Source organism: Equus asinus, chromosome 7, assembly GCF_041296235.1.
Source record: "Equus asinus isolate D_3611 breed Donkey chromosome 7, EquAss-T2T_v2, whole genome shotgun sequence".
In the NCBI taxonomy this organism is placed as follows: Eukaryota; Metazoa; Chordata; class Mammalia; order Perissodactyla; family Equidae; genus Equus; species Equus asinus.
Window position 1 is genome coordinate 85,454,424 of NC_091796.1, and position 27,150 is coordinate 85,481,573.

General features: G+C 53.0%; 2 protein-coding genes across 3 annotated transcripts in view; both read right to left on the minus strand.

The window, feature by feature from the left end:
• Window positions 1-5,102: 5,102 nt before the first annotated feature.
• NGB (neuroglobin) lies at window positions 5,103-13,778 on the minus strand. 2 transcript variants are annotated; one of them, XM_070514123.1, is made up of 4 exons: window positions 13,566-13,778; window positions 8,593-8,704; window positions 7,861-7,980; window positions 5,103-6,446 (listed from the first exon to the last, which is right to left on the minus strand). In XM_070514123.1, exons 1-4 carry the CDS (start codon window positions 13,586-13,588, stop codon window positions 6,312-6,314), a joined length of 390 nt encoding a protein of 129 aa, XP_070370224.1. In that variant the 5' UTR covers window positions 13,589-13,778; the 3' UTR covers window positions 5,103-6,311. The 2 variants fall into 2 exon arrangements, with proteins under 2 accessions (XP_070370224.1, XP_014696395.1); XM_014840909.3 differs by lacking the exon at window positions 13,566-13,778 and adding an exon at window positions 10,234-10,594.
• A 226-nt stretch (window positions 13,779-14,004) lies between these two features.
• Window positions 14,005-27,150, minus strand: part of POMT2 (protein O-mannosyltransferase 2) — a 43,218-nt gene continuing 30,072 nt past the window's right edge. Inside the window, exons 12-21 of the mRNA XM_014840901.3 lie at window positions 25,591-25,669; window positions 24,273-24,424; window positions 23,740-23,831; window positions 22,587-22,663; window positions 19,478-19,549; window positions 19,113-19,172; window positions 18,919-19,024; window positions 17,793-17,933; window positions 17,494-17,608; window positions 14,005-16,639 (exon numbers count right to left, since the gene is read on the minus strand). Of these exons, the coding sequence (XP_014696387.2) occupies window positions 16,534-16,639; window positions 17,494-17,608; window positions 17,793-17,933; window positions 18,919-19,024; window positions 19,113-19,172; window positions 19,478-19,549; window positions 22,587-22,663; window positions 23,740-23,831; window positions 24,273-24,424; window positions 25,591-25,669 (1,000 nt within the window). The 3' untranslated portion in view covers window positions 14,005-16,533. The remainder of the gene's footprint in view (window positions 16,640-17,493; window positions 17,609-17,792; window positions 17,934-18,918; window positions 19,025-19,112; window positions 19,173-19,477; window positions 19,550-22,586; window positions 22,664-23,739; window positions 23,832-24,272; window positions 24,425-25,590; window positions 25,670-27,150) is intronic.

Below are 27,150 nucleotides of genomic sequence, written 5' to 3' on the forward strand. Positions count from 1 at the left end.
GCAGCCCCACGCATGTGAAGTCCTGAAGGGAGGACGGGGCCGGTCAGTCCTCTCTGTACTCAGCAGGGCAGGAGGCCTGGTGGCCTAGCAGGCGGATATGCCTCGGCTGGGGGCAGAACAGGGGACAGGTCAAGAGGGAGGCCTGGTGCCAGGGAAGCCCAGGACGCCAGCTTGATGGGGCTCTGCCCAAGAGGGCACTGGAGCACCCGAATGAGAGCCGTGCTGGGCTCCACAGGGCTGGGAGGAAGCAGGAAGGCCCTGGGCTCTAGGAGGCTCTGCCTGGAGGCTATGGGCACCTCCAGGGCTGGCTCCCCACCACCTTCCCAAAGCTGTCATGCTGGGGGAAGCTCAGGGCTGTCCTGAGGGACCTCCATGCTGGCCTGACTCCGTGTTTCTAAGTCCACTCTGTGGCACACCCCGGGGAGGCACGGGGCACCTGGCTTATGGGATGGTGGTTCCAGGCTTTCTCCACAGAGGCTGTTTTCTGAACACGTGACGGTCCCCCAGCCTTGACAACCAGCAGCCCAGCATCTCTCAAGCCTCAGATGCTGGGGTCCTCCATCCCTGCTGCAAATGCGAGTCTCCTGCGAGATTGGCAACAATCCCAAAGTCCAGGCCCCATCCACGAACACACCAAAATTTCTGGGGCGGGGGCTGGGCACCCCTGTTTTACAAAAGCCCCTAGGTGACTCCAGTGTGCAGGGAGCGTGGAGCCAGCAATGCTCTCAGGGGTAAGGAAACAGGCCCAGCCTCACGCCCTGGAGTTGGGGAGCTGGTCTCAGCACCCCGCACTGCCTCTCCCCCAGGGAGCCCGTGAGTGAGTGCAAAGCCACAGCTGGGAAAGCTCTCCGTCCTTCCCTGGCTCCAGGGGGCTCAAAGATCAGGTGTCCGCCAGGTAAGCAAAGGTTAGGCCCGAATGAACACCTGCCTTGCGGTTTATAAGGGATTAACACCTAGCACTGGCACCACTTCTGGGACAGTCAACTTACCTTACCGTTAAGTACTGCTGTTTGGGCTGGAGAGACGCGCACTGGGCCTCAGGGGTCCCTTCTGGCTACCTCATCACCTTCAGGAATGGTTGGAAGAATTTCTTCTTCTCTCTCCTCCAAACACAGAGCCCAAAGTGGCTTTCATGTCAGCCTTCCCATTTCGATTGCAAGATTAAAAGTGCAATAAGCAGGGGCTGGCCCCTGGCCGAGTGGTTAAGTTCGCGCTCTCTGCTTCAGTGGCCCAGGGTTTCGCTGGTTCGAATCCTGGGCGCGGACATGGCACCCCTTGTCAGGCCATGCCAGGGCGGCATCCCAGGTGCCACAACTAGAAGGTCCCACAACTAAAATATACAACTATGTACTGGGAGGATTTGGGGAGAAAAAGCAGGAAAAAAAAAAGGATGATTGGCAACAACTGTTAGCTCAGGTGCCAATCTTTAAAAAAAAAAAGTGCAATAAGCAAACGTATAGAATGGGATATCCGGTAGGGGTAAGTGCTTTGAAGCAAAAATAAAGCAGGATAGGGGAGGAGGACTGGAGATGGGACGGTCCAGGACAAGCTCTGTGGGGATGAGCCAGGGAGGAAGCAGAAGCTGCACAAAGTGGGTGCTGGGCAGATCTGGAGGGCCTGAGGGAACAAACACAGGGGCGGGATCAGCGGGGAGCACAGGGTGGCTGGAGCAGAGAGAGGGAAAGAGAGGAAGAGGTGAGGTCTGAGGGCGAAGGGCTTTGGAGGCCATGGTTAGGACTCCAGGGTTTATTCCAGTGATATGAGAAGCTCCTGGAAGATTCTGAGCAGGGGGGCAACACCTGAGGTTTTGAAGCGATCACTCTAGCTACTGGGTGGGGACAAGGTGGAAGCAGAAAACCCCACTGGGGCTCTGTTGGAGGCATCCAGGAACGAATACAGTAGGTCGGACAAGGACAGGGTGGTGAATGTGGAGAGGGAGAGAGAAACTCAGAATAGCATCTGAGGATTCATCGATGGATTAGATGTGGGGTCTGAGAGAAAGCAAGGAAGTAAGGATGACTCCCAGTTCCTCAGCCGGAACAACTGGGTAAACTGGTTTACCGAGGCAGAGGATGCTGGAAGGAACAAGTCTGGAGAAAATACCAAGTCTATTTTGCTCATGTTACGTTTGAAATGCCTCGTGGGGATGCTGGGCAGGTGGCTGGACACAGGGGTTGAGCAGGGGAAAGTTAGGTTGGAGACGTAAACTTTGGAGTCATCAGCATCTGGGTGGTGGTTAAAGCAGGGGACTCGCTAAGACCTCTGGAGGAGCAAGTGGAGGTAAGAATTCCAAGGGAGATGGGGAGGGGAATCCCCAAGGGAGCCTGAGAAAGAGCAGCAGTGAGGAAGGAGGAAAACCAGGAGAGCCTGGAGTCCCGAAGGCCAGGGAAAGAAAGGGACTCAGAGAAGCAGGAGGGAGCCCCCAGCTCTAACTGCACTTGAGAGTAAATATGGGGCATAGAGGAGTGAATTCAAAGACGCCAGGAAGAAGCATCAGCCAAGGCAGAATGCTGGATGTGCCATTAGACAAATGACCAGGTTTCTCCCAGAAATCCATGACAAGAGAGAATGGGAGAGAGGCTAGCAGAGAACGAGAAGTTTAAGACACACAACTCAGGGCTGGCCTGGTGGCATAGTGGTTAAGTTGGTGCCCTCTGCTTTGGCGGCCCAGGGTTTGCAGGTTCAGATCACGGACAGTGACCTATACACCACTCATCAAGCCATGCTGTGGCAGCGTCCCACATATAAAATAGAGGGAGATTGGCAACAGATATTAGCTCAGAGCCAATCTTCCTCAACAGAAAAAAAAAAAAATAAGAGACACAACCAGATGGAATGCGTGGCCCTTGATTGCGTCTTGAGTTGAAACAACTAGCTGCAGAAAGACATCTTTAAGACATCAGGGAAATCTGAATATTGGACTGAGCATTAGGCAATGTTGAGGAGATGCTGTTCATCTTGGTAGGGATAGTGATGACATGAGTTAAGAGGTGAGAGAGTATCAGCTATAAATTCATATGGAAGACTTTATAGGGTAAAGAACATGACGTCTGGGATTTACTTTAAACTCTCCAGCAAAATAAAAGCGGGGGTGGGGGGGGGAAGGTTTCGCGTGGATCGTCGCTGATGCTGGGAGCAGAGCACGTGGAGATTCCCTAGGTTCTGATTTTTGTGTATGTTAACATTTTTCCATAATAAAAAGTTCAAAATAAAGGAAAGAGTGATCAAGTCTTCCAAGGGCTGATGAACAGAAGAGCAAGATGAGGACTGAGATGCGGCCCTGAATTTGGCAGGATGGAGGCTGTCAGTGACCTTGATGGTAACAGATTTGGGGTGGGGATGAAAGCCTGGTTGAAACAGGTTCCCATTCTCTCAAAGGAGTGAGGGAATGAAAACAGCGAGGAAAGACAAGACTTTTGAGGAGTTTTATTATCAAAGAAAGCAAAGAAACAGAGTGGTAGCTGGAGGGGAAAGGGGGAGAGGGAGGGGTGGTTCTTTGTATAAGATGGAGATGTGGGCCGACAGAACGAGGGGGAATACAGGAGAGAGAAGATTACAGGGCTGAGACCTGGAACAGAAGAGGAAACAACTACCTCCCATATACACACACTTGCACACACACACACATGCACACATGCACAAGCAGAAGGGTGGCCTTTAAGAGAAGTGAAAGCACTCATGGCTCAAGACACATTAGAGGAGGGTGTCTGGCCTTCCCAAAGCCAGGTCACACCCGGTCACCTGAGTGGGTGTCAAACCTTAGGGAGCCGTAGGCCTGGCATGGCCACCTGTGTCTGAGCCATTATCAGCTTACACAGCAGAGGAGGCTCTCTCTCCCTGGAGACTGTGGGGCTCAAGAAAAATGCTTTCAGTGCCACAGTGGGAAAGCATTCCTAACATGCTCCAGACTCAGTGTCTGCAGTCACACAGCCTGGCAGGCCTGGCCATCTGAGCTTAACAAAAATGAGGCCCCAGCCGGGAGCTAGGGAGGCCCTGCTGGCACCAGTGACATTAGTCTTGGCTGAAAAAGCAAAGCCTCAAGGCAAGAGCAGTGGGCCCAAGTGCAGCCTCCTCCCACACCTTGGGGTCCAGGAGCATGTGGGGGTTAACCCAAGCCTGCTCAGAAGATGCCCATCTTGATGCTGCTCCCTCCCCCACACCCCTGGTGTCACTGTCTGCCTGCTCCTCCTGACCACACACACACTCATACATACACTCACGCTTGCTCTTCAACGCCAGTGTATACCCCAGGTTAATTCATTTACTCTCCTTACAAAGCCTGCCCTGGGATTGGCACCTGCCACTCCCAGGAGGGAGGACCTAGTGGCTTTCCTCAGAGACCCTACAAGTCTTGGGTGCCCTTTGCTACTATCCCGGTACCTGGTCCATTCCCATCCCTGGTCTCACCTTGTCCATCAGCAGGTGGGCTCCCAGACCCCTGACCAATGAACTGTTTCAGACTCTGGAATAGTGAGTGTGTCATAACAAACCAACCCCCAAATGTATAATGGCACAAACACAACATAATGTCTCTTTCCTGTAAATTCACAAGGGGTAAATCCCTGCTCTACATGCTGGAGAAGTGCCTGGGCACCCCCTACAGGCACTTCTGATTAGTGGGCGGTCTCCTCCAAGCAGTGATTCAGGGACCCAGGCTCCTTCCACCCTGTGGCTCTGTCACTTTCAACACATCGTCCTCAAGATCACTCTGAGGTCTGCATCAAGCTAGCAAAGGATAATGAAGCACAGAGGACCATGCAGGAGTTTTAGGGGGCCAGGTCCGAAAGCGGCACACACATCCACACATTCCATTGGCCAGAACTTGGTCACGTGCCCCATCTAATTGCATGGGAGTCTGGGTAATGTAGTCCAGCTGTGTGCCCAGGAGGAAGAGGAACTCGGTTTGGTACCCTGCCAGCCAATTTCCACCACAGACTCCCAGCTCCATCTCCACCGCTGGCTTCCCCAGGTCTCACCCTTCTTTTCCACCCACCCTGGCCCAGGCTCTCCTGACCTCATCCTCCCACCCTGCCCTAGACCCACCACCCTGCAGCCTCACCTGGCCACAAGCGGACACCCAAGAAAAGACCAGTCTCGGAGGTCAGAGAGGCACACAGAACAGGTTTATTCGTCACGAGTTTATACAACCACAGCACAGAGCAAAACACAAAACTGCAGACGGCTCAGGGTGAGGGCAGAGAGCTTCCTCTGCTGCTTTCTCTTCTATCCAGCAGCCTAAGTATAGGCACACATCTGATGTTATACAGTCATGCACCATGTGACGACATTTCGGCCGACAGACTGCATCTATGATGGTCCCACAAGATTAGTCCCATATAGCTAGGGGTCTAGTAGGCTATACCATCCAGGTTTGTGAAATACAATCTATGATGTTCGCACAAGGACGAAATCACCTAATGACTCATCTCTCACAATGTATCCCCATCATTCAGCAAGATGTATATGAGGAGCTATGGACCAGCAGTTGGTGTAGGCAGAGGCAGAAAGGAGGGTCAGGGGAGAGAAGACCCAGGCCCTGCTGGAGCGGGGTGGTGAGCAAGAGCCACCGAACTCAGGTCTCTCTGTAATGAAGCCACCTCCTTCTTACCCTTCCCCAGCGCCACCCACCCTGGCTGGTTCCTGTGAGCAATAATAAGGGAGCTCCCACCAAAAGTGCCGGAGGGAAGGGAGACACTGCAAAGAAAAACTATTCTGTCAGGTGGCCTCCAAGTAGGCTCCTGAGACCGACATGAGCCCCATCAGGCCACCTCTCCTTCCTCAGCGGTTACCTGAGCCTCTAATTCCACCAGGAAGGCTACAGCTGTCCCCCCTCTTTCCTTGTGAGAAGCAAATGCCCCTGGGAGAGAAAGGCATTGAAGGCAGGCCAGATGGGCACGCCGGAAGCTCAGCCTCAGCCGAACCACTGTCCCCTGACCCAGGCTCACCTGAGAAGGGCGGCCGACAGAAGAGGCCATTCCCTCAAAGCCCCACCCCTTCCTGGCCCCAGCCACCTCTGCACCAGAACGCTGCTCCTCCCCTCGGCAGAGGAGGGGATGCCAGAGGGAAGAAGCTTATTGGGGGTGTGGGGAACTCCGGAAGCCCCTTCCTGAAGGGAAATCCACTCCTGTCCGCAGCTGGGGTCCGGGAAACTGAGATCCAGCCTTGCTCCATCACCCCTCCAGGATGGCCAAGGGGACAAGGACCAAGATGCAGGGAGGCCTAGGGGAGCCTGGGCTACTGCAGACATGGATAAACAGGCAGACGGTCAGACGGGGGCCGCCAGGTGGAGGCCGCTGGGCAGGGGCCGCCTCTTACTCGCCATCCCAGCCTCGACTCATGGCCTGTACCACGGCCCCATAGAGCCGGCTCCAGGCGGCCCGCACGGCTGGTGTGAAGGCGGAGCCCAGGCACTTCTCCAGCATGTAGAGCAGGGACTCACCCACCGTCTGCAGAGGCAAGGGGCACCTTGTTATTCCCGAAGGCAGGAAAGAGGCTCCATTCCATGGGGGAGAACACTGAGGCCTGGGGGGGGTAGGGACTCCTGGGCCTTTCTGCTCTCCTGCAGGACTGCGCCCCCATCCTTGGGTACCACATTGTGCCCACCTTCCCCTTAACTGTGAGGCTTTATAGTGAACAGAACCCTTCACTCCACTTTCAGCCTTGCGATCACTCCACGAGTGGCCGAGGCATTGCCTCTGACCTCCCAGCCCAGCCCAAGCAAAGTCATTGCCCCCAGGCCTCAGTCCTCCTCTGCAAGGCAGCAATCATGGTGTTAAGAGCCCAGGCTCTCAACTAGATAAACCTGAGTTCACTTTCTGACTCCACCATTTATGAGCTGTGTGACCTTGAGAAAGTTATGTAACCTCTCTGAGCCTCAGCTGCTTCATCCGTAAATCAGGGAAAGCAAAAGTCCCAACGCATCAGATTGTTGGGATGATTAAATGAGATGATCTGTAAAAAGCTCCCAGCACAGCCTCTATCCAGTAAGCCTTCAACAATAATAATGGCTCTCGTTTGTTATTATTTATTATAATAAAATAAGGTTTACTTATTTCACAAATATTTACTAAATATCCGTTAAAGACAGGCACTGTGCTGGTTCTGGGGACAGAGGACAACAAGACAAACTCAGTCCCTTCCTCAAGTTGCTTACCATCCGGCAAGGTGACTGGACTATGTGGTAGACTGTCGTGTCAGTGGCCCCCAGCAACCTCACCTCAAGGATTCATGCCCTTGAGCAGGGTCTTCCCACCTTGACACTGGGCTCACGCGTGTGACCGGCTTCGGCCAATGGGGCATTAGCAAGAGTGATGCAAGCAGAGGCTGGACAAGCACTTGCACACGGGGGCCTGTCCTCTAGGAACTCAGCTGCCACCCTGTAAAGAAACGTGGCGACACTCCCAGATGACAAGATGCCACAGGGAGAGAGATCCCAAAGAATGACAGGCCGTCTTGGACGTCGCAGCGCCCGCTGAGCTCCCAGCAGAGCGCAGTGCATGCGTGACTCCAGCCACACCACGTGGAACAGGAGAACCACCCTGCTGATCCCAGAGGAATCAGAAATCGTGGTTTTAAGCCAGTTTTGGGGGGGGATGGTTTTATATGCAGCAATAGAAAACTGAGCAGACCAGCTAATCCCAAAGGCTCCTTAACTTTCTATGGTTTGGAGAAATCTGGAGACTCAGAGAGGTCAAGGCAGGGCCAGGATCACACAGCAGGTAAGAAACAGATGCAGGCCCCCAGCCTGGGCATCTGAGAGTGTGGGAATGGGGAAAGAGAACAGGTGGATAGGGGAGGACTGGGAGAGAGAGGTGGCCTCAGGTCAGGGGCGCCAGAGAGCGGAAGATTCCCTTTACCCACCGAGAAGGAGCTGAGCTTCACGCCCACCGCACGGTGCTTCCTGCCCAGGCCGGCAAGGTACTCCTCCAGCGAGGACAGGTCCTCCACGTTGCTCACGGCAGCGTCAATCACAAGCATCACCTGCCAAGGCCAGGGCCAAGGTGAAACAGAAGCCAGAGCAAGCCCCCTCCCACAACCCCAGGCCAGAACCCAGGGACCCCAACCAGACGTAAGAGAGGCCACCAGCACCCTCAGTTTCCCAGGATCAGAAATGCAAAGCAACCTTTGTCTGCATACAGTAGGTGCCGAACACGTGGTGGCCAAACTACTAATGTTACACGTAAAGGAAGCCCCTCTCCTCTGAGGGCTCAAAGCCCTAAACATGCCTGCTGGACACTGGTGTCTGCCTGGGACCAGAGGAAACTGAGGGCCTGTGGGCATCACGAGCCTCCTAGAAAATCCCAGCTTGGTTCTCACAGGCAGATGACCCCTCGTGGGTCAGTGCCAACACCACCTACAGAAGCCAGGGGACAAGGCCGAGGGAAATGACAGTGCTGGGATAAGCTGCTGAGCGCGGGGTTGGGAGAGGGCTGGCTGGAGCCCCCGACTGGGCCCGGCCCGAAAGGAGCAGACGCCCCCGACGGACGTAGGGCCTGGGGCGGAAGTGACTCCCCCTCTCCCGAGGCCCTCATTCCCTCCCAGGAAGGCGCCCTCCTGGACCCCAGAGGCCACCGGGCTCGGTCTTCCCCTCACCTTCCTGATGTGGTCCAGGAACTCGGGGGAGGAGAGGCAGTCCTCTGGGCTGGAGAACTGGCGGCAGTTGTACTGGAAGAGGGGCAGCAGGTCGGGCTCCAGGTCAAACAGTCTGTGGGGAGAGGCCCGGGTGTCAGCCCCGGTGCCAGCCCGGGTGCCAGCCCGTGCAGGCCCCAGCCGTGGGGGCGGGACGGGGCCAGTGTCAGCCATAAACTATGGCACACCCTCCAACCTGGCACTGACCCCTTTGCCAGCTTTGCTGGCGCCCCTTTCTCGCCTCCTCTGCTGGCATCCTGGAAAGAGCTGGGTGTCCCAGGCCTCTCACCGGACCCGGCATATAGTAGCCCTCCACGAACAGTTAAGGGGTGTGGACTGGGACGGGAAGGGTCCTCAGACAGGAAGCCTGGAGTTACACTGTGGGGAGAGGAAAACACCTCTCTCTCTCTCCCCCTCACTCTCTCCCCACCCCTCCCACTCTTGAGTCAGAACTTCCCAGTCTCATCATGTCTGAGGGGGCTCCAGCCAGGGATGATAGTAATAATATTAAGAACTACTTACACTTAACTGAGCATTGAGTATTTTACACGTGGTTATCTCGTGTATTCCTCACGATCCTAAGCAGTGGGTACAACTGTTATCACAATTTTATAGAGGAGGAAACAGAAGCCCAGAGAGGTTAAGTAACTTGCCTAAGGTCATACAGCTCGGGAGTAGCAGAGCCCCAGAGGGTGCCTGAGAAAACAGAGGGCTTGAGGAAAGCCTGGAGGCACAAGCAGAAGCCCTCAGCCACATCTGGGAGAGCTCACTGAGTTTTTGTATAATGGGGAACTTATTCCTCTTTTGTTTGCGGGGGAGGTTTTGCAAAAGGCTCCTCAGAAGTTCTGGGCTGGCTTAGGGAGTCAGGGGTCCTGAAAAACCACGGTGAAAGGGAGCGTTGGCTCTTTGGTGATGGCAGAGGGGGTCACCCAGAGACCCTCAGCCAAGGTTGAAGACCGGCCTCCCCTTCCCACTTGCGCTCTGCGCACCTGCTTACCCCTCTCCCCAGGGGCGAGCCTTGGGCATCTGTCCTCCCGTCCCTTGCAGTTCTCTGATTCTAGCCTGGTCCTTTCCTCGGAAAGATTTATCCTTTCTTCGGAAAGATTTATCCTTTCTTTGGTTGCTGGAAGCGCACACTCCTGGGGCTCAGACCCCGAGCCCCGCCAGGCGCCCGGCACCCTCCCCGCACCGGCCCTCAGGGCACCTCCATCTCCCCGTACTGGCAGCGGCGCGCACCCCTGCAGTCAACACCCAAGAAACAAACACACGCGAGGCACAGCGGCGGGGAGAGGGCGCAGCGGGGACCGGCGCTTGCTGGCCCGAGTGTACGGAGCTCCGCCCGAGAGGACCCCCGCCGGCCCCCAGCGAGCCCCGTTGGGAGCGGGATGTGCAGCGCTCGCTCGCAAGACGCGCTCTCCTCCAGGGGAAGAGAAGGGGCTGCGCCACCCGTCGCTGGCCCTGCTCCTCTGGCGCACATCTGGAGGCGCCCCGGAGCCAAGGCAGCGGGCCAGTGTTCCCTCCTCCGGTGCCGGTCCAGCAGCCTGGAACCCAGTCCTGCCGAGGCACCCCGCCACCCGCACCCCGGGGCGCTCGGGCCGCCCTCACCTGGCGAACAGGACGGTGCCGTGCTCCAGCGGGCTGCGGCTCACCACCCGCCAGCTCTGCCGGATCAGCTCGGGCTCGGGGCGCTCCATGCTCGCCCGGGGACGCGGGGAGCAAGGCCGGGACCCTCGGGGCGCGGGCACCGTCACGGCACGTGCCGCGCCATCTCCACGGAGACGTGGGCCCCTCCGCACCCCGTGCGGCCCCCGCGCCTCGGCCGGGCGGGGTCCAGCAACCGCTCGTTCGCAGCCCTCGGTGCAGGCGCCCCCGCCGTGCCGGCCCAGCTGGCGCTTCCGGGGGACCCCGCTCCGGCCGCCGGCCCTGCGCCCCGCGCCTCCGAGAGCGCCCCGCCCCGCGCCGCCCGGCTGGGGCGCTTTAAAGCACCCGCGGCCCCCGCCCCCTCCCGTCCATCAAGGCGCGCATCTTTGGGCAACAGCTCTGGCCGGGGACGACCTGGTGGCATGGGAAATGCACGGGCTTTAGAGCTTAACAGACATCGTCGAGCCTCTCTGGGCCTCAGTTGCCTCCCCTGTGGAAGCTGGTGATAACTTACCGCCTGCTAGTTAGGGCAGCGTGTTGAATGTGATCGCCTCAGCCAGGCTCTGCAGGAGCCCCGTCTCCAGAGGCCCCTCAGACACGGCCTGGAGGCATGAGTTTGCCAGCCCCTTGGCACAGGGTCTCCTTCCTTCTGCCCCGAGGGTGGACCAGGGGATGCCAGGGCGCCTCCCTGTGTGACTAGGCAGAGGCCGGGGGACCCTCTGCTCTCACTCTGGCTCTGGGGGCCTGGGCTGGGGGCCACACGTGTGCTCAGCCTTAGGGACAGGGCCAAGACCGTGGCCCTTTCCAGCCTGGCTTGGGTTCTCCTGAGACCCCATCTGTGAGCGCCAGGTCTGACCCGAGTCTGCTTGGTGGGTGGGGCCTCAGGCGGAGCAGCCAGGAGCACTGCACCACCTGGACATGGAGGGAGTTAGGCTGGAACATTCTACTACGCTACAATTAAACTTTTTTAAAAGTTTAAATAGAAGTACTCTTTATTACTTTAAATCGAAGTTCTGGTAACAGAATCTCAAGCTTGCCATCCGGCGTGTGAAGTTGGTCACCTGTCAACTCGACCTAAACCTCTCTCTTTCAAGCATCAAAGTTCCTCCAGCCCCAGCCCAGTTCTGGTGGGCATGTTTGGAAGAGCAAAACCCTCATTTATCTTTCATAATCTCACGTCTCTGAGCCTATCTCCCCTCGGTCTGCCCTCTGCTCTCTTTCCGTCTCCTCAGTGGTGCAGTAAGGGGGCTGGTAGCAAGGTCTCTGGACCTCCGGTGGTGCCACAGATACAAGGTGGGAGTTCAGGGTTATGAACAGGCTGAGGCTCCATGCCGCACCCTGTGCTAGGCGTGGAGCATTGAATCCTTCCCTTCTAGAACTTCTCCTTCTGGCCCTGAATCAGGACTGAGGGCCCGGGCAGAACTCTTCTTTCCCGCTCGCAGCCAAGCCCAGTGAAACCGTCCAGCTGTTCTCCCTCTTCCAAGGACTCAGGATTTTGGAGTACACCCTATTCCTCTCTTCCCCATCTCCCCACACATCTCTGGGGGCTCTGGGCTGGAGCAGGAGCAGACTGTAAGGCAGCCTGGCTTGTGTCCTATAGAGAGAGGTCCCCAAGTAGGAGCGCGAAGGGACTGAGGGCTGAAGGAAGAAGGCCAGGGTACTCAGGGACTAGACTTCCAGTTTGGTATCCTGGGCCCTGCGGCCAGGACAGCAGGTCACAGGGGAGAGGCCACATATGTCTCCAGTGACCTTTACCTTTCAGTGCCCAGATGCCTGGTGCTCCGTGCAGGCCAGCTGGCTCGTCTAAGGCTTCCCACTCCACCGTTTGCCCTTCCTGGCTTCAGTCTACACCCGGGACCCTTCTTGCCTCCTTTCTCCTTTGGACAGGGTCTGGGGTCTGATAAGTTAACGGGAGTTAATGGCCTTAGCTAGTAAGTGGTGGAGTCAGCACTCACTCTGCCCTTCCAGAGCCAGCAGGAGGCCAGAGGAGAGGGCTAAGTGCACTCTCATCTCTGCTCCGCTTGGAGAAAAGCCCTGAGAATCTGACTGGGCCTAAGCAGTCAGGGTGGTGTATTCCAACCAGGAGACGGAGGGTCTCAGTCCACATTTGAGGGGCTGCGGAAAGCCACAGGAGCTCCCCTCCCCACCTGGCATCTGCCTGGGACTTGGGCAGGAGGTTCTAATCAATCTCTGTCTAGAGCCAGTGCTGTCATCGAGGTCCATGTCTCGTCAACAATACAGAGCTGGCATTTATGGAGCATTCTCGTCCAGACACTGTGCAAGGCACTTTGCATCATTAATTCTTTTCATCCTCACAATAACTCTATGAAGTAGGTACTGTTATTATACCCTTGCTTTACTGTTGAGGAAACGGAGGCAAAGAGGTTAAGGAACTAGCCCAAGGTCACAGAGTTACTAAGTGGTGGGGCCAGGATTTGACCTCAGGTCTGACTCCGGCCCATCCTCTAGGTCGCCATGCTCCACTGCCTCCCTCACTTTAATGGACTGTGACTGAGAGCTGTCTCCACAGCTCAGAGAAAGCCAGGTCCCTGGGCCTGGGTCAATGGTACACTGGCACTGGCTCTTAGAAGGCTTGTGAGAGGCAAATGCGTGCATCTCTCAGTGACACCAGGTTAGTAGCAGGAAACGGCCATGGTGAGAGTATTTACACCATGGAAATTGGCAAATACTATAAATCAGGGCTTTTTTCCTCCCAGAAAACGGCTGGTCCAGGTGCACCTGGAAACACCGGGCCCTAGATGAGCTGTCGATGTGTTAAAGCAGAATGCACAAAGGAACATGCTGAATCTGGGCACCCCTGAACTGAGTCCAGGCCTCCTCCCCAGGGGACCCAGGGCGGCCAGGTTGTGCTGGGAGGTTCTTCTAGTCCCGGGACCAAGCTGGAGAAGCAGAGAAAGGCCAACTTGGTGCCTAGTCCTGGCTCTACTATGTACTAATCATGGGACCTTAGGCAAGTAATTTAATCTCTCATGGGTAGAATGGGGTCAAAAACAGCATTGACTGCACGGGGCCTTCCGAGGATTAAGGGTCACAGCTGTGTCGAGACTTGGTAAACGAAGCCGCGCCAGTCACGAAGTGTTTGGTCCTTTTCTAACCTGCCTATGCTGGGCATTTCTCACCTGCTGAAGATCTGCATGAGCTCTCCACCCCCACCTCCAGCTGCTCTTGGTCCTGAGGGGGAGGGGGAGTCAGGCAGCCCAGAAGACCCCCAATTTCACAGTGCAGTGCCACTCCTCTCCCCTCCCCCCCACCGTCCAACAGAAGTCTGCTCTTACCTCCTTTGGACCCCAAACCTCATGGCTGGTAACAGAAGACCCCTGTCACGACGGGAGTCTCAGGTAAGCAGAAGGGACGCTGCTACGAAGCTGGGCCACTCAGCTGTCTCAGAAGGGACAACTGTGACTCCCTCTCACTCCTTTCTATACTTGCATGGGCAGGTTAAAAGAGAAAAAAGTAAGGTCCAGCTTCCTACTTATTTTGGAATAAGTAAATCAAAATAATAACCAATGTTACTCAAGTAACCTCGCACCTGGGAGGGCCCCATGCCCCCCGGTGATCAGGCGCACCTGCGCAGCCCAGGGCCTCTGCTGGGATTAGAATGGCCTCAGACTCAGACACAATGGGAAGGTTCTAGCAGTCAAAACATTCTCCTCTTCTTTCTGGGAGCCAGAGGGCAAGTCAGATTCAATTAAGTACAAAAAGAACAACACAGCATTGAAAATAAGAGCTATTTATTACAAAAGTAAATGGCCTCTGATTATCTGTGGAAATTTTTTTTTAATATAAAATGTGGCTCAAGAAGCTGTCTGGAGGTTGGGCTAACAAATGTCTTCTTTCTCCACCAGCACATGTGTGGGGCATGTCACATTTCTGCCAGGTCCTGGGGGCTGGAGTCCATTTTCAGAGCACCACACCAGCCCCTCTCCCCAGCATCTCCCAACAACAGAATCTGAGCACTGGAAGCTGCATCAACCCATGTAGCCTTGTCCCCAGAGAAGTGTCTGCCAGTCTAGGCAGGGAGGAAGAGGGGGAAGTGGACAGAAAATTCTCCCATCCTTGGAGAGCAGTGGAAGAGACAGAGGAACCCTTGGTCCCCAGGGTGGCCAATTAAGAGGGCGGGAGGGGCAGAAAGCTGGCTGAGCTTTCGCCTTCCTCACCCTCAGAGTGGCAGTCCTTCTGTCTCCTTCAGAGCTCCTCCCTTCCAACAAGATCCTATTAAGAAATAAGAAGGCACAAGGGAACATCAGCCACCTCCTGGGTGTCATTGTGGGCCATTGCTCTTTGCTCAGAGCCAAGCACAGATTCCTGCATTCTACCTGCAGGAGAGCCCACCCAGATGGCCGCCCCCACCCAGCTCAGAAGAAACCAACTCTGCCTATGGGGCGGAGGGGAGGGAAAGCGGCGGGATGGAAGGGGTGAGCAGAGCTTCTCCATCCCGGCTTTCCTTCCCTTCCAGAAATGCAATTAAAGCAAGCAGCCCAGACTCAGCACACAGGCAGCGCTTCCTGCTGGGGGAAGTCAAAAGGACTGTAGCCCGGGGAGAGGAGGTCATCAGGCCCCAGATCTAATTAACAAACCTGCCTTGCTTTTGACATTGCTGCATTTCCTCTATTAACATTAATGATGGTAGGTCTGAACATCCAAGCATGGCCAGAAGCTTCCCTCCTCACCACCCAGTAGGTAGCACAGCCTGTCCCTGGGACCAATTTCTAGTCTCCGTGGCAACCGCCTCCCGAAGATGCTGTAAAGAGCTCTGACCCTGTCAAGAGTTGGTGTGGGCTACAGAGGAGAGAAGATGCAGTGTGGCAGAGATTCATCATTAACCCTGAAGCATCACAGTCCTCCGAGACAAAATAAATATTTTGTCATGCATTGGGAGGAGGGAGGCCAGCTGAAGGGCGGGCCTTGGGTTGGTCTGGGTCTGACCCAAGGGTTTTCTTAATCCCTTTCATTTGGGGAGGAAGTGAAAGGAACAGTTCTGAGCCTCTTGTTTGGGCTTCAAGGTGGTAGAGAGTAGAAGCTGATGCATTTCCAGATGCTCTGGGTCTCTGGGGAAAAAGAGATTGGCAGAACAGTGACACAGAGAAAGGAAAATGAAATGGCGTGACAGGGAGTATCAGAAGGGAAGGACTAGAGAAGCAAAAATGGGGAATGCCTAGCAAGTGACAGGAACATGAGCCCAGACTGGCAGGAGCAGTCCACGCCCCAGCACCCCACTGGGACCCCAGCCCAGCACCACACAGACCCCTGCTCTGCCGCACATCTACCTCAAGTGCTAAGAAAGGGGCCCCAAAGACTCTCCCAGCCATCAGGAGAATGCATCTGTCCCATCCTCACATCAGGCTGGATGCAAAGGGAAAGGGATGGGCAGTGAGAAACCACCTCTGGCACGCAGGGCCCGGGAACACAGAGCAGCCAAGGATAGGACGCCACTCCTCCCGTCACTCTCATGATGTGACATTCTCAGAGAGCGAGGAACCAAGGGCCGAGCAGGGCGAGCCAAGGGCTGGTGAGTTCTCGGCCACCTTGCCCTGGAGCCCGGTCCCCTGTGCACATTGCAGGCAGGAAGTCCAGCCACCTGCTGCCAGAAGAGACTTGCCAGCAGCAGCCACATGGGGAAGCAGCTGGGAGACCCGCCCTCCCGCTCCGGGGTGCTCAGCTCTATTTGTTTATTTGTGGGAAGGAGGGCACACAGCTCTGCCAGTCCCATGGGCTCTGCCCTCAGTGATATCCCAAGGTGAGGTCAGCAATCGTAGCCCTCTTGGAGGTCAGAGAATTTTTGATGGAGCTTACTTACAAACCAAATCCAGTGTGAAAAAAATACCAGAAAATACTACTGTAGCCCTGGACTATTTCTTAGAGTTTATGACACTCAGCTGTCCACAGCCACGGTCGATATTCCACAGGTGTATGGACAAATGTACCCTCATACTCCCACCCACTCACACACGCTCTCACACACTCATCCTCCCTTATGTTGCACACTCGGGGAAATGGGCCTGAGAGATGCTGTCCTCTGTTGCTGAGCCATCCCCAGCAGTGGAATCTCGGCAGACAGAGCCGTGACTCTCCAGTGTTGTGTTAAATTCCGGGTATGCTCCCAGAGCTTGGTCCTGGCAGGCAGCAGAATTCCTCAGGCTCCTCAGGCAGCTTCCTCCACAGCTGGGAGAGTCCAGGGACTGGCTCCACAGCTAGATGTCCCCAGAAAGTTCCTGGATTCAGGCTGGAGTCCTGGCAGCGGCCTTAAAAGTCCCACGATTCCAGCCACCTTAGTCCTGCCATTGGACTTCGGGGGTCCTGGGCTAGGGGACCAACCATCCCATAAGCCAGAGGGTGGAAGAGGTAGAAGCTGTGAGAGAGAAGCCAGAGGAGGCCATTGGCATCCCAGGGCCTCAGCGGAGGCAAGGGGCCCAATGGATCTTTGAAACGCAGCTCCTCCTGCTGGAGCTCATCAGATCTTCTCCACCCACCAGACCCATTCCTGTTCACCACCACGTCTGTCCGAGTTCGCCATCTCGGCACACTGTAGTCTGAGAGCTTAGCAGATGCTGACAATGACAACAAGACAAGTGCTCTTCCCAAGAGGCCCAGGAGAGAGACGAGTCCAGGGGTCTGGTCATGGACTGTTTGGCCCAGAGTATTTGTTAAAATGGGAAGCGCTCTCAGGTCACAGGTGCCATCATTCCCTGTTCATGCTTTTATGTTGCCCCCTGGCCCCTAAAGGCCAGTGATTCTCAATAGGGGATCCGCAAGATTGACAAGAAGATGGGGAGAGGAGAAGCAGGTTCCAAACAACGGGCCCCCTTCCAGTTCTGAGCCACACCACACTCCCCGCCACGCCCCTCTACCCGCCCTCTCCCTCACCCCACAGAGAGCTGTTTCGGCAGAGAGCGACTGTGACTGAAGAGGGGCGCCCTTCCCTTCCAAGTGTGCTGGGATGGCACAAATACTGGGCAAGAGGAAAGAACACAGAGTTAGCCCCTAGCTTCTCCCATCTGCTACACATTACGGTCACCTGGGGAGCTCTGAAAACTGTGCCTAATGGAGCCCAAACTGGGCTCAACTGAATCAGAAGCTCCTCAGATGGGGCCCAGGCACCAGTATGCTTTTAAAAGCATCCCAGGGGATTGTAAGACACACTCCGGGCTGAGGCATCAGGGTTGGGGGTGGGAGGCAGCACTGCAAGGTGTAGGGCATGCTCACCTGTAGGCAGCTCCCAGGAGCAGGCTCATGATTCCCACCGTGTGGATGCCCCTGGCCAGGGAAGAGGAGGCCAGGCTCCAGGCACAGAGCCGCAGGAGAGTGTCCCACAGAACACCTGGCGGAAATCGGAGAGACACCTAGCACCAGTCTGCCAGAGGATGACTTCTGGCGATGCAGCAGAAAGGAGCCACCCCAGGTCAGGGGAGCAGAGATTCACTCTTAGCATGGCTGCTCCATGATGCCTCTTCCTCCTCCCCCTCCCCACCCTTATCACCCAAGTCCACATGGGCATCACTGACCTGTCAACATGCTGGAGAAAAGCATGGCTGGGAAGTAATGGTGGAAGTAGAGGATGCGGCCCATCAGGAAAAATGGGAAGTAATGGAGCATCCAGCCAAGCAGGAGCTGACCACCTCCTCGCAGCAGGACCTGGGACAGCCCTGGGGCCCAAGCAGCACAGCCCCAGTCAGCAGACAGGGAGGGGCAGAGATCCTGGGGTCTAGTCCAGCTCCATGTGACTTGAATAAGCCACATGCCCTTATTGGTCCTTCCTTCCCTCAGGTGAACCAAGCTGAACAACCCGACAGCAGCTGGCAGAAGAAAGGAGCAACTGCCTCTCCAGAGGCCTGATCACTCCCCGACCCAGTGAGGCCTTGGCACCCATGGCAGGGGCATCAAACACAGCAGGAGGCAGCCCAGCCTCTAAAGAACCCCAAATCCTGCACACCCTACAGACAGCTTCCCCCCTCCCCTCCATCCCCCACATCTTTGCTGCCACTCAGATCTTTGCAGTGCCAGACAGGGCAGAGGTGAGGTGAGGTGAGACGGGAGAGGCAGAGATGAGGATGGAGGTGGGAGAGAGGGGGTCTGGGACTAAGGCTGTTCAGACAAGGGCTGCAGAGGCAAAGAGAGCCTGTGTGAATGTCTCAGATGCTGTGGTCCATGGCCTGGCAGCTAAAGTCACCAGAGGCAGCATAGGATGGGAACCCACAGACCATGCCCTGGGGGCTCCTCCCTACCCCAGTAGAGGAGAAGGCCATGGAACAAGGAGGGAGCAGAAGAGAACAGAAGGGCAGCTCTGCATAGAGCACAGAGGTGAAAAGTGAAGACTCTGAAGTCAGACTGCTCGGGCTGGAACCGCAGCTCTGTAAGTTACTAGTAGATGTCCTGGGACAAGTTTCTTAACCTCTTTGTGCCTTTGTTTCGAATCCATAAAATAGGAGTAATAATCCCTCCCCTATAGGCTTGTTGGGAGGACGTAGGGTTTAACACAGCCCTGGGCATTTGGTGACTGTGAGCTTTAAAAAGCAAAGGAGAATGGAAAGAGCAGGGGGTGAAGGCAAAGGACAGCCCCTCAGCAGGCAGGCCCCCTGAGTGCTGACCCCTGCCAGCTGCACGGTCAGGGGAGGGAGACCAAGGCCTGACCTTCAACCTCTGGAGGCAGACGTGCCCCTCTCTGCATGGCTACAGCAATGATGCTCCCTGAGAGCAGGTATAGTGCAATGCTCAAGAGATTCAGCCACCAAACCACCTGCGTGGAAAGGAGAACAGGAGGTGAGAGGAAAGCGGCTCCACAGGCACGGCCCGAGGGCCCAAACCGGGATGCGCGGGGCACTCACCGGGTTGCCGAGCAGGTACACTCGGAAGTCCGTGTCATTGATCCCTGAGAAGCGCAGGCCCTGGGGAGCAGAGGACACCTGCTGATCCAGGGCCCAGCTCATCCAGCCACACATGTGCCGGGGGCAGAAGACTGCTTATCCTTCACCGACGGGAGCCTGGACAGGATGCTCAGAATGTGCAAATTCTGTGCGGGCTCCCTGGGAAGGCTGGGTCAGAATCAGGGCAGAAAACAGAGCCCCGTCTCTGGCCACCCCGTGCTAGGCAAGGCCGCACCCTGTCACCCCAGCACAACCCATCTCCACCAAGTCTCAGGGTCTCTTTCTTGGCTCCATTTCCTGGGAGGAGCTCCAGCCTTGGGCCCTACCTGATAGTTGATAGGCCAGTGCCAGGGTTTGGACGTAAACTCGTTGTCCTTGGGTTTGAGGCCATTGTTCCCCTGCAGGAAGGTGGCAAGGAAAAGCTAGTCACGACCGAGATCTGGAGGGCTGGCAGAAATGCGGGGCACAGGTATCTCTGATATATGGCCAAGTGTTGAGAGAAACCCCGTCCTGTGCCTCCCTCGCTGGGAAGCAGCAGGTGCTCATCCTCAGCCACTGTCCACCTGCTTACACAGCTACCTTACTGCTCCCCGCGAGCAAGCCTCCGTTTCCACCAGGTACAGTCCTCCATGCTGGCGAGAAAGAGGAAGGACAGAGTGTTTCCTATCAGCACAGAACATACACCCATCTTCCAGAAGAAGGATAGGGGGTCGAGGGCGTTGGTAGGGGATATAAAATCAGGGCTGCCTTATTTGTTCTCTCAGAAGGCCAATTTCAAACAGAAGACCAGAAACTCTAATGAGTTCCTGGACTTGGAAAAAGTTACTTTAGCCTAGTGTTTCTCAACTTCTTTTCATTCTTCCCCTCTTCCCAAGACTTCTTAGACTGTTTGTCCTAGCATTTCTATGACATTGTAATACCATAGCTATACTGTAAATCTGCTTAAATACTGTACGAACATCTATGTGTTACACATTAAAAAGTTAAGGATTTTTTGCACTCCAAGAACACATTTTACCCGCTGGGAGTGACAGCACACGGCTGAGAATGCACACTTTAGCCTGAAGAGCCAGACTCAGCCCCTTTAATCCAGCAGCCAAGGTTATCCAACAACCTGTCTCCACACAAGATCAGGCCTTCGCCAAAGCAAGAAGGAAAGGGATCAGGATCCTGGATACCAATCACGAGGCCTGGCGTCACCTCATCAGGACAAGCTGAGACGGCATCTCCCGAGAGGAGGAGCGGGGTGCTCTGAGGGAGAGGGGGGTCTCTCCACCTTGGCACTACCGACATTCCGGGCTAGAAAAGTCTCTGGCGTGGGGCTGTCTTGTATAGTGTAGGACATTTAGCATCCCTGGTCTCTACTCACTAGATGCCAGGGGCACCCATACCCCTCAGTTATGCCAGCCCAAAACAACTCCAGACATTACCAAATATCTGCTGGGAGGCAAAATCGCCCTCCGTTGAGAACCACCCAAGAAAGATCCAGAAGGTCTGGTTCAGTGAACCACCACCCAGTGCCCTATTAATCCAACTTCTTGAGGGGTTGGGAATCACTTGCAGGCCTCCCAATGGTGGCTGGGTTGCTTCTTCAAGGTCAAAAGAGTCAGAGGGGGTGTCAGGCCCAAAGGGGCCAGCTGCACAGCCCTTGAATCACTATGGCCATCTGATGGGCCTCAGAAAAAAGAAGGAATCATTCTGGACCCCAGAGCAGCTGCTGAGGGAAATCAATTCCTTTAAACCAGCACAGTTCAGTCCCAAACTCAGGGACTCCAGCGAGAGCTGTAAAAAAGGGCATCCTATTCACCACACTAAACTCTGAGAAATCCAGCTCCTTTCCTAAACCAAGAAACAGAAAGGAGGAAAAATCTGAAACCGTTATAGGTATCTGCATGCACATTGTTCTCTATGCATAAAATCTAGAGTGAGCCTGTTCCAGCTAACCTTACCAGGGACAGCGGCCTTCTCCGCCCGGGACTGAGGCCCTCCACTCAGCAAGCAGAAAAGCCCTCTCCCCTGCGTTTTCTGTCATCTAGGCTATTTTGATCTTTCTCCCCATCCTTACTCTACATCAGTTGAATAAGAAAGGTCCCTTATGTCCCTTTTCTTTCTTGACTCTACCTCTTAGACAATGACAGAAAGAAGAAATGAGACTATTTAGATTTAGTCTTAAAATCCTACTGAGACCCAGAATGATATTTTGACTGACAGGCACATATTCAAAAGAGCTGCGCCATCAGGACACACTGACAGCTACAAGCAGAGAGTCAGAGAAGAAGTGACCCAGAGACTGTTTAATGTCAACTCATCACCTCTCAATGTGCAGAAATGACAAAATTTGAATTTCTTAATTTAATCTGGTGAAATAAGTCAACTGTATTTACCGAGTGCTGCTTACACAGTCACTTGCAGGGCAGTCCACGTGACAGTGGCTCAGCAGGGGACATCCTGACTGCCGCCCCGCTCTGCACCCCGCGGGCAGAGTGAGCACCACAGACCTGGCTTCAGACACAGCGATCCTTAAACGTGCTTCCTGCAGAACGCTGGCTTTCCTTAAACCAGAGGGAAGGGTCCCCCTAACATCAAAACTGCAGCAGAGTTTCTCCAATTCACAGGGTAAAATTTCAGCTGGTAGGTGGAATTTTCTCAATTTAAAGATTTCCTCTCTCAACTGGTCTTAAACCTTTGATGCAACGACTGCCGCCAGCTACTAATGATAGAGTACAGATGATGAGTCTTAGGGAACCTACAAAGAATAAACCACGCCCCCTACACAGTGTGCTTCTTTCTGGGAACAGGAGTGGGCTCATGGTTCAGATTTTATGCTGCACATAAACAACACGCTCAAATGCACTATTCATCCTAATTGATCCTGATTTCATATGATGGAATGAACTGTCAATGCCTTATGATCTTCAACCAAGAGCACTCTGATTTTCAGGGGCTCTGCCACTTGAACAGATGAGACTCACTTAAAAGCAGAGGATCGTAGTGGTAACTAGCACTGACTCTGAAAGCCTGCAAGCCTGGCTTTGAAGCCTGGATCCACCTCTTACATTTAGCTGTGTGACCTTGGGCAAGTTTCTTACCCTCTCTGTGCCTCCATTCCCTCATCTGTAAACCAGGAACAATAACCCCTGTAGGATTGTAATAAGTTTCAAATAAGTGAATAAAGGTACAGTGCTTAGAGTGGTGCCTGGCACATAAGAGCTACGGAAGTGTTCCCTGGTATCATCGCTGTTATCATCATCATCATCATCATTCTGTGATAAGGGAAATGCCTTTGAAGATCAAGTCAACCAGTAAGTGAAAACACTTTCAGAGTCCTCCACAAGGGGGCAGTGGATCTATACCATGGCTACTGATTTGTGATCCACATTCGTGGATAGCCAAGAGCTCTTAGAGAAGCCACCAAATGGGAGGGTGCCACAGTACCCGGATCATCACCATGTGGGACTCCAGCAAGATCTCAGGAAAACTGGGCTGCAGCACATCCAGGCTGATGTTTGGCACTAGAAAAAGCAATGACAGAAGAGAAAACTTTCATCACACATTCTCTCTCGTGGCCGTGCACACTGCTGCCAGAGTCTGAGTGCAGCCTTCCCCACAAGCCGACTACCAACTAACAAGTAGGTGGCTGTTGAGGAGGCAGAAGAAAGCGTGGCCCAGGGCTTGACCCCTCATCCAGCTTGCAGGAAGCACTCATCAGGCACTCTGATACATACAAGGTAACAGACAATGAGGCCCGCCCCCTGCTGCCAAGGCTCTCGGTACAGTCACCCTTCCTTGCAGTCCTGGCTCCCTGCTCTTCCCTGCTGGGCAGAGGTCTGTGAGGACAGGGAACAAGTCTATCTCATTCACCAATATATCCCCAGGGCCCCGCATGGTTCCCATCACAGTCAGTAAAGAGTTGTTTAATTAGTCAATTAATTAGTTGGTTTGTGAATTAGGTGGTAAAACGAATGAAATTGGAAGCACAGAGAGGAGAAATCAAGCAGAAGCTTGAAAGGGGTAGTTTAGGAGGACAGAGAACAAACCCAAAGACTCACTGAGTTGAAGATGACACTAAAGTGGAAATGTCAATTTGGAGCCTGGGAGTACAGACACGGGGATCAGATCAAGGGCTGTGGCCGTCACCTTCTGTAAAAGTGTTGGCTGGATGTGGGGAGGGGAGGAGCTCTATGTGGGGACATAAGCCTCTAAGTCTTGAGGTGGGGAGGTGCCTATGGTGCAGGGGATAGAAGAGCCCAGAAGGAGATGAGACAGATGGACCTGCACTACAGGCAGCAAGGAGGAGAAGAGTCAAATCCAGTGAGAGGTAAGGAAAATGAGAACAGGCACTAGCTCTGGCCCCGAGTGAGGTCATTGGTCCCTTTAGGGAGAGGGTGAATGGAAGGTTAAGTGGACGGGAAGAAGGAGGAGCTACCTATAGAGACAACTCATATGACGAGATCAGGTTTAAAAAGGGAAGAAAATGGCAACAATAAGACAAAGTGGCAGCAGAGTCTATAAAGGTTTATTTTTCTAAGATAAGAGTCACTTATAAATGTTTCCCTTCAGAGCCAGCCCAGGAAGTGACCTCACTCACATTTGGGATTGATATGGTCCTCCACATTCCAGATGGAGTTGAGGGTCTCCTTCAGGTATGGAGTGCATGTAACTTCCAACTGCTCCCAGCCCCTGTGAAAAGTGACAGATGTCTCTCAGAAGACCTGAAACCCACCAGAGAGTAGCACTGTCAACTGCTCTTAAATCCATGGAGCCCCTCTCTTTTCAACCCAGTGGCCGCGCTTTTTTCAATTTCACACTTTTCTATTCCACGACTATCCTGGGAGTAGTCTGGCTTACAGTATTCCCATTTTAGAAAGATACATAGATCCAGAGAGTTATCACAAGCCAGATGAATGAATGTTCAACTATCAAAACACATAAAAAGCAAAGGAGGTGTGGAGCTCGGTGCTCTATAACACACCTGATACCTTTTCTCCTTCCTTCTACCACCAAAAATAAGCAACATGAGGTGAACATTGACAACTGGGAAATGGAAGCTTTGGTATATTCCTTGTAGCGTGAAAGGAAAACATGAGCCTCGATTGGGACATCAAAACCCCAGAGACTCACCACTTGGGCAGGACTTTTCCTGAAGAGCCCAGGACACAACCTGTGACCAGATGGATGAAGCGAATCCGACTTCTCAGCACTTTGATCCGGTTTCCAAATTTTCTGTTTACAACCTCAATCCGCCAGAAATCATTTGAGTCCCCTGTCCCATTCTGCCACATAAATCAAGAAAAAAAATACAAAGAAAGTAAGACGACTTTAGAGAAGATGTGTCAGAAAAGGAAGATGGTGCACCCTTTCAGATGTCACCACATTACACAGGTCAAAGACCAAATTGGCCTCAATGTTGAGGTGGGAAAGGGAACAAGAGGGCCATAGAAATATTCCAAGTGATGCACATTGCCCCAGCACTCACTGTTACAACTAAGAAAAGTAGTATAACTCCTGGAATCTGAAGTCCAATTCTTTACTTCATAGGACTAGAGTTTAAATCCTAAATAGATGTTTCTGCCTGTAGACCAAACTCAAGACACCATCGTGAGCCCACAGAAATAGATCTGGGCCATTTGCATCCATTGCCTTGGCCATCTGGACACTCACTCATCTAAGCCAGAAAGGTCTGGTCTGGATATTATAATTTGGAAATTAAGACAGTTGTGTCTAATTCGCCTCGAGAGATGCCCACAAGAAAAAGATGAAGTTCAGAGTCTTGGTTCTAGCATACTATGAGACAAGCAATAGAAAGAGGGTTGGGAAGTCCGTCTAAAGGAATTCAGAATGTTTACTGATGCACCAAGGCCCCTGGAGGGGAACGTAATTCATAGTCATAGGTCTAGTTGCCGACCAGTTGTTTTTGTTTTCAAATTATTCCCCAAGCCATAAGACTCACAGAGCTTCTTCTATTAAGTGCATCACCCCAAGGGAGTAAAAATCCAAAAGCAATGTGGTTAACATCCGTCTGCAGATCAGGGAAGTAATCCTTAAAAATAAAGCCAATGAGAATTTGGGATCTGGCAAAGAATAAACTTATATATTCATCCGGGGTCATATTGTGGATCTTTGGCTTCTATGCCCAACGTGATTTTAAAAGGAACCCAAATAGTATTCATATTTGACATTTATTAAGTGTCAGAATATAAAAATGGCATGGCTATTATGAGAGGAGAGAGATGGAGACAAACAGACTTCACAGGCTGCTTTTCCCACAGCAAGCCTGGCCAAAAAGTTCCCAAATGTTAAGAGAGTTCCTGTGCAGCCTCCAATTCTTAGGAACATTCCAGAATTTGGGGGAGAATGTGTTCCACCACGTGTTCCACAAGGCCCTAGGCGAGGCCCCACAATTTTTTACATCCTGCTCACACTCCAGTTGCTCACTTACTATGCCATAGCCAGTGACCTGATAGTGCTTCCGTGTCAGGGGGGCCTCATGATAGTGACTGTGCAAGTTCCGAGAAGTCCTGGAAGTTAAAAGAGAGAAGCGCCATTATCCTGAAGAAAACAGATGTGCAATGTTTCTTCTTTTTCCAAGGATATTCAGAATCATCTGTTAGGATAAGAACAATTAGAATCTGAGCTATTAAGTCCAACATATCAGGAACTTCTTGCCTATTTACTCACAAGAAATATCCAGAGAATTGGAGAATTGCCCAAACCAGGAGGGGCAGACAGTAAGATACTGGACTCCATGCCAAGAAAGGGGCTAACTAACTTCAGGTTGGGGGAGGTGTGACAACACGTTTGGTGGCTTTGAAGCACTTAGCTTGCCTGCCTTGTAAGGTAGGTTTGAGGAGAAGAAATTTAAAATTTGTAATCTCTACTCTATGCCTAAGATAGGGAAACCTCCTCCCTCCCATTTATTCTTTCTATTCCCATCACCAGTTTTATAAAGTGGGGATCTGTGGGGGTTTAATTTAGCTTTTATTTACTTCGTGCTTTTTATAATAATCCTTACTTTTATCCATAATAAGAAGTAAATTTCATTGTAAAAATTTGCAAAAAATAAAATACATAATTTTTTATTAATAAAATAAAGTTAATAATAAAATAAAAATTTAAATTATCCATAATCCTACCAACTAGAAAAAACCACTGCTCATAGCTTTTCTATATATATAACCCCTGCTTTAAAAAAAATCTGTATCTGATAATTCTAGTATATGAAATTTTTTAGGGCTGCTTCTGCTATTGTTCCTGTTCGTTTTTGCACATGGTACCCTATTTCCTTGTGTGCTTAGTTATTTTTTACTGTGTACTATTCACTGTCACTGAAAAACTACTTATGGGAAAGGATGACAACGTCTTTCCCAAAGAGGATTTTCATTTGCTTTTAGCCAGGCACCTAGGCAACATTACTGGTCTGTGATCACATTCATTTAAGTTCACGGCTTGAAGATTTGGAGACTATCCAGGTGAAATGAATTTGGGCTGCAGATCCATGTGAGGATCAACTGGTAGTTACAACTTCTCAGGAGGCAGAGATGGTCCCCTCACCCACCCCGCCCCCTGCCCAAGCCCTCCCACACACACTCTGCTCTGTCCCAAAGTAGCGTCACCCAGACACAGGTGGATAGGGCAGATTTATCCTTACCACAAGTCTTCTGGGGTTCCAAATTTGGGGGAAGAATCATTTAATAAATTGACCACTTTGGGTAAGCCTAGAGCTTTGATTTTAAAATTCCTTCTCGCAAGAGGCTGTCAAAACTCCAGATTGTGGGATCAAGGCAAAAGCGGCTGCAGCGCCCCACTTATTTCTCGGGAGTCCCCCTTTCACTTAGAGTAAGTGAAAGGTACTTCGGTCTCGTAACTCCTTACTGTAAGTTTTTTTATGTTTTCAAGAAGATGTTTTTATATTATTCCAGCATTTTAGATATTTTCAGTGAGAACACTGGTTAAATAAACTAGCTTGCCATATTCTCAGAAAGAGACTCCGTCATCTTCC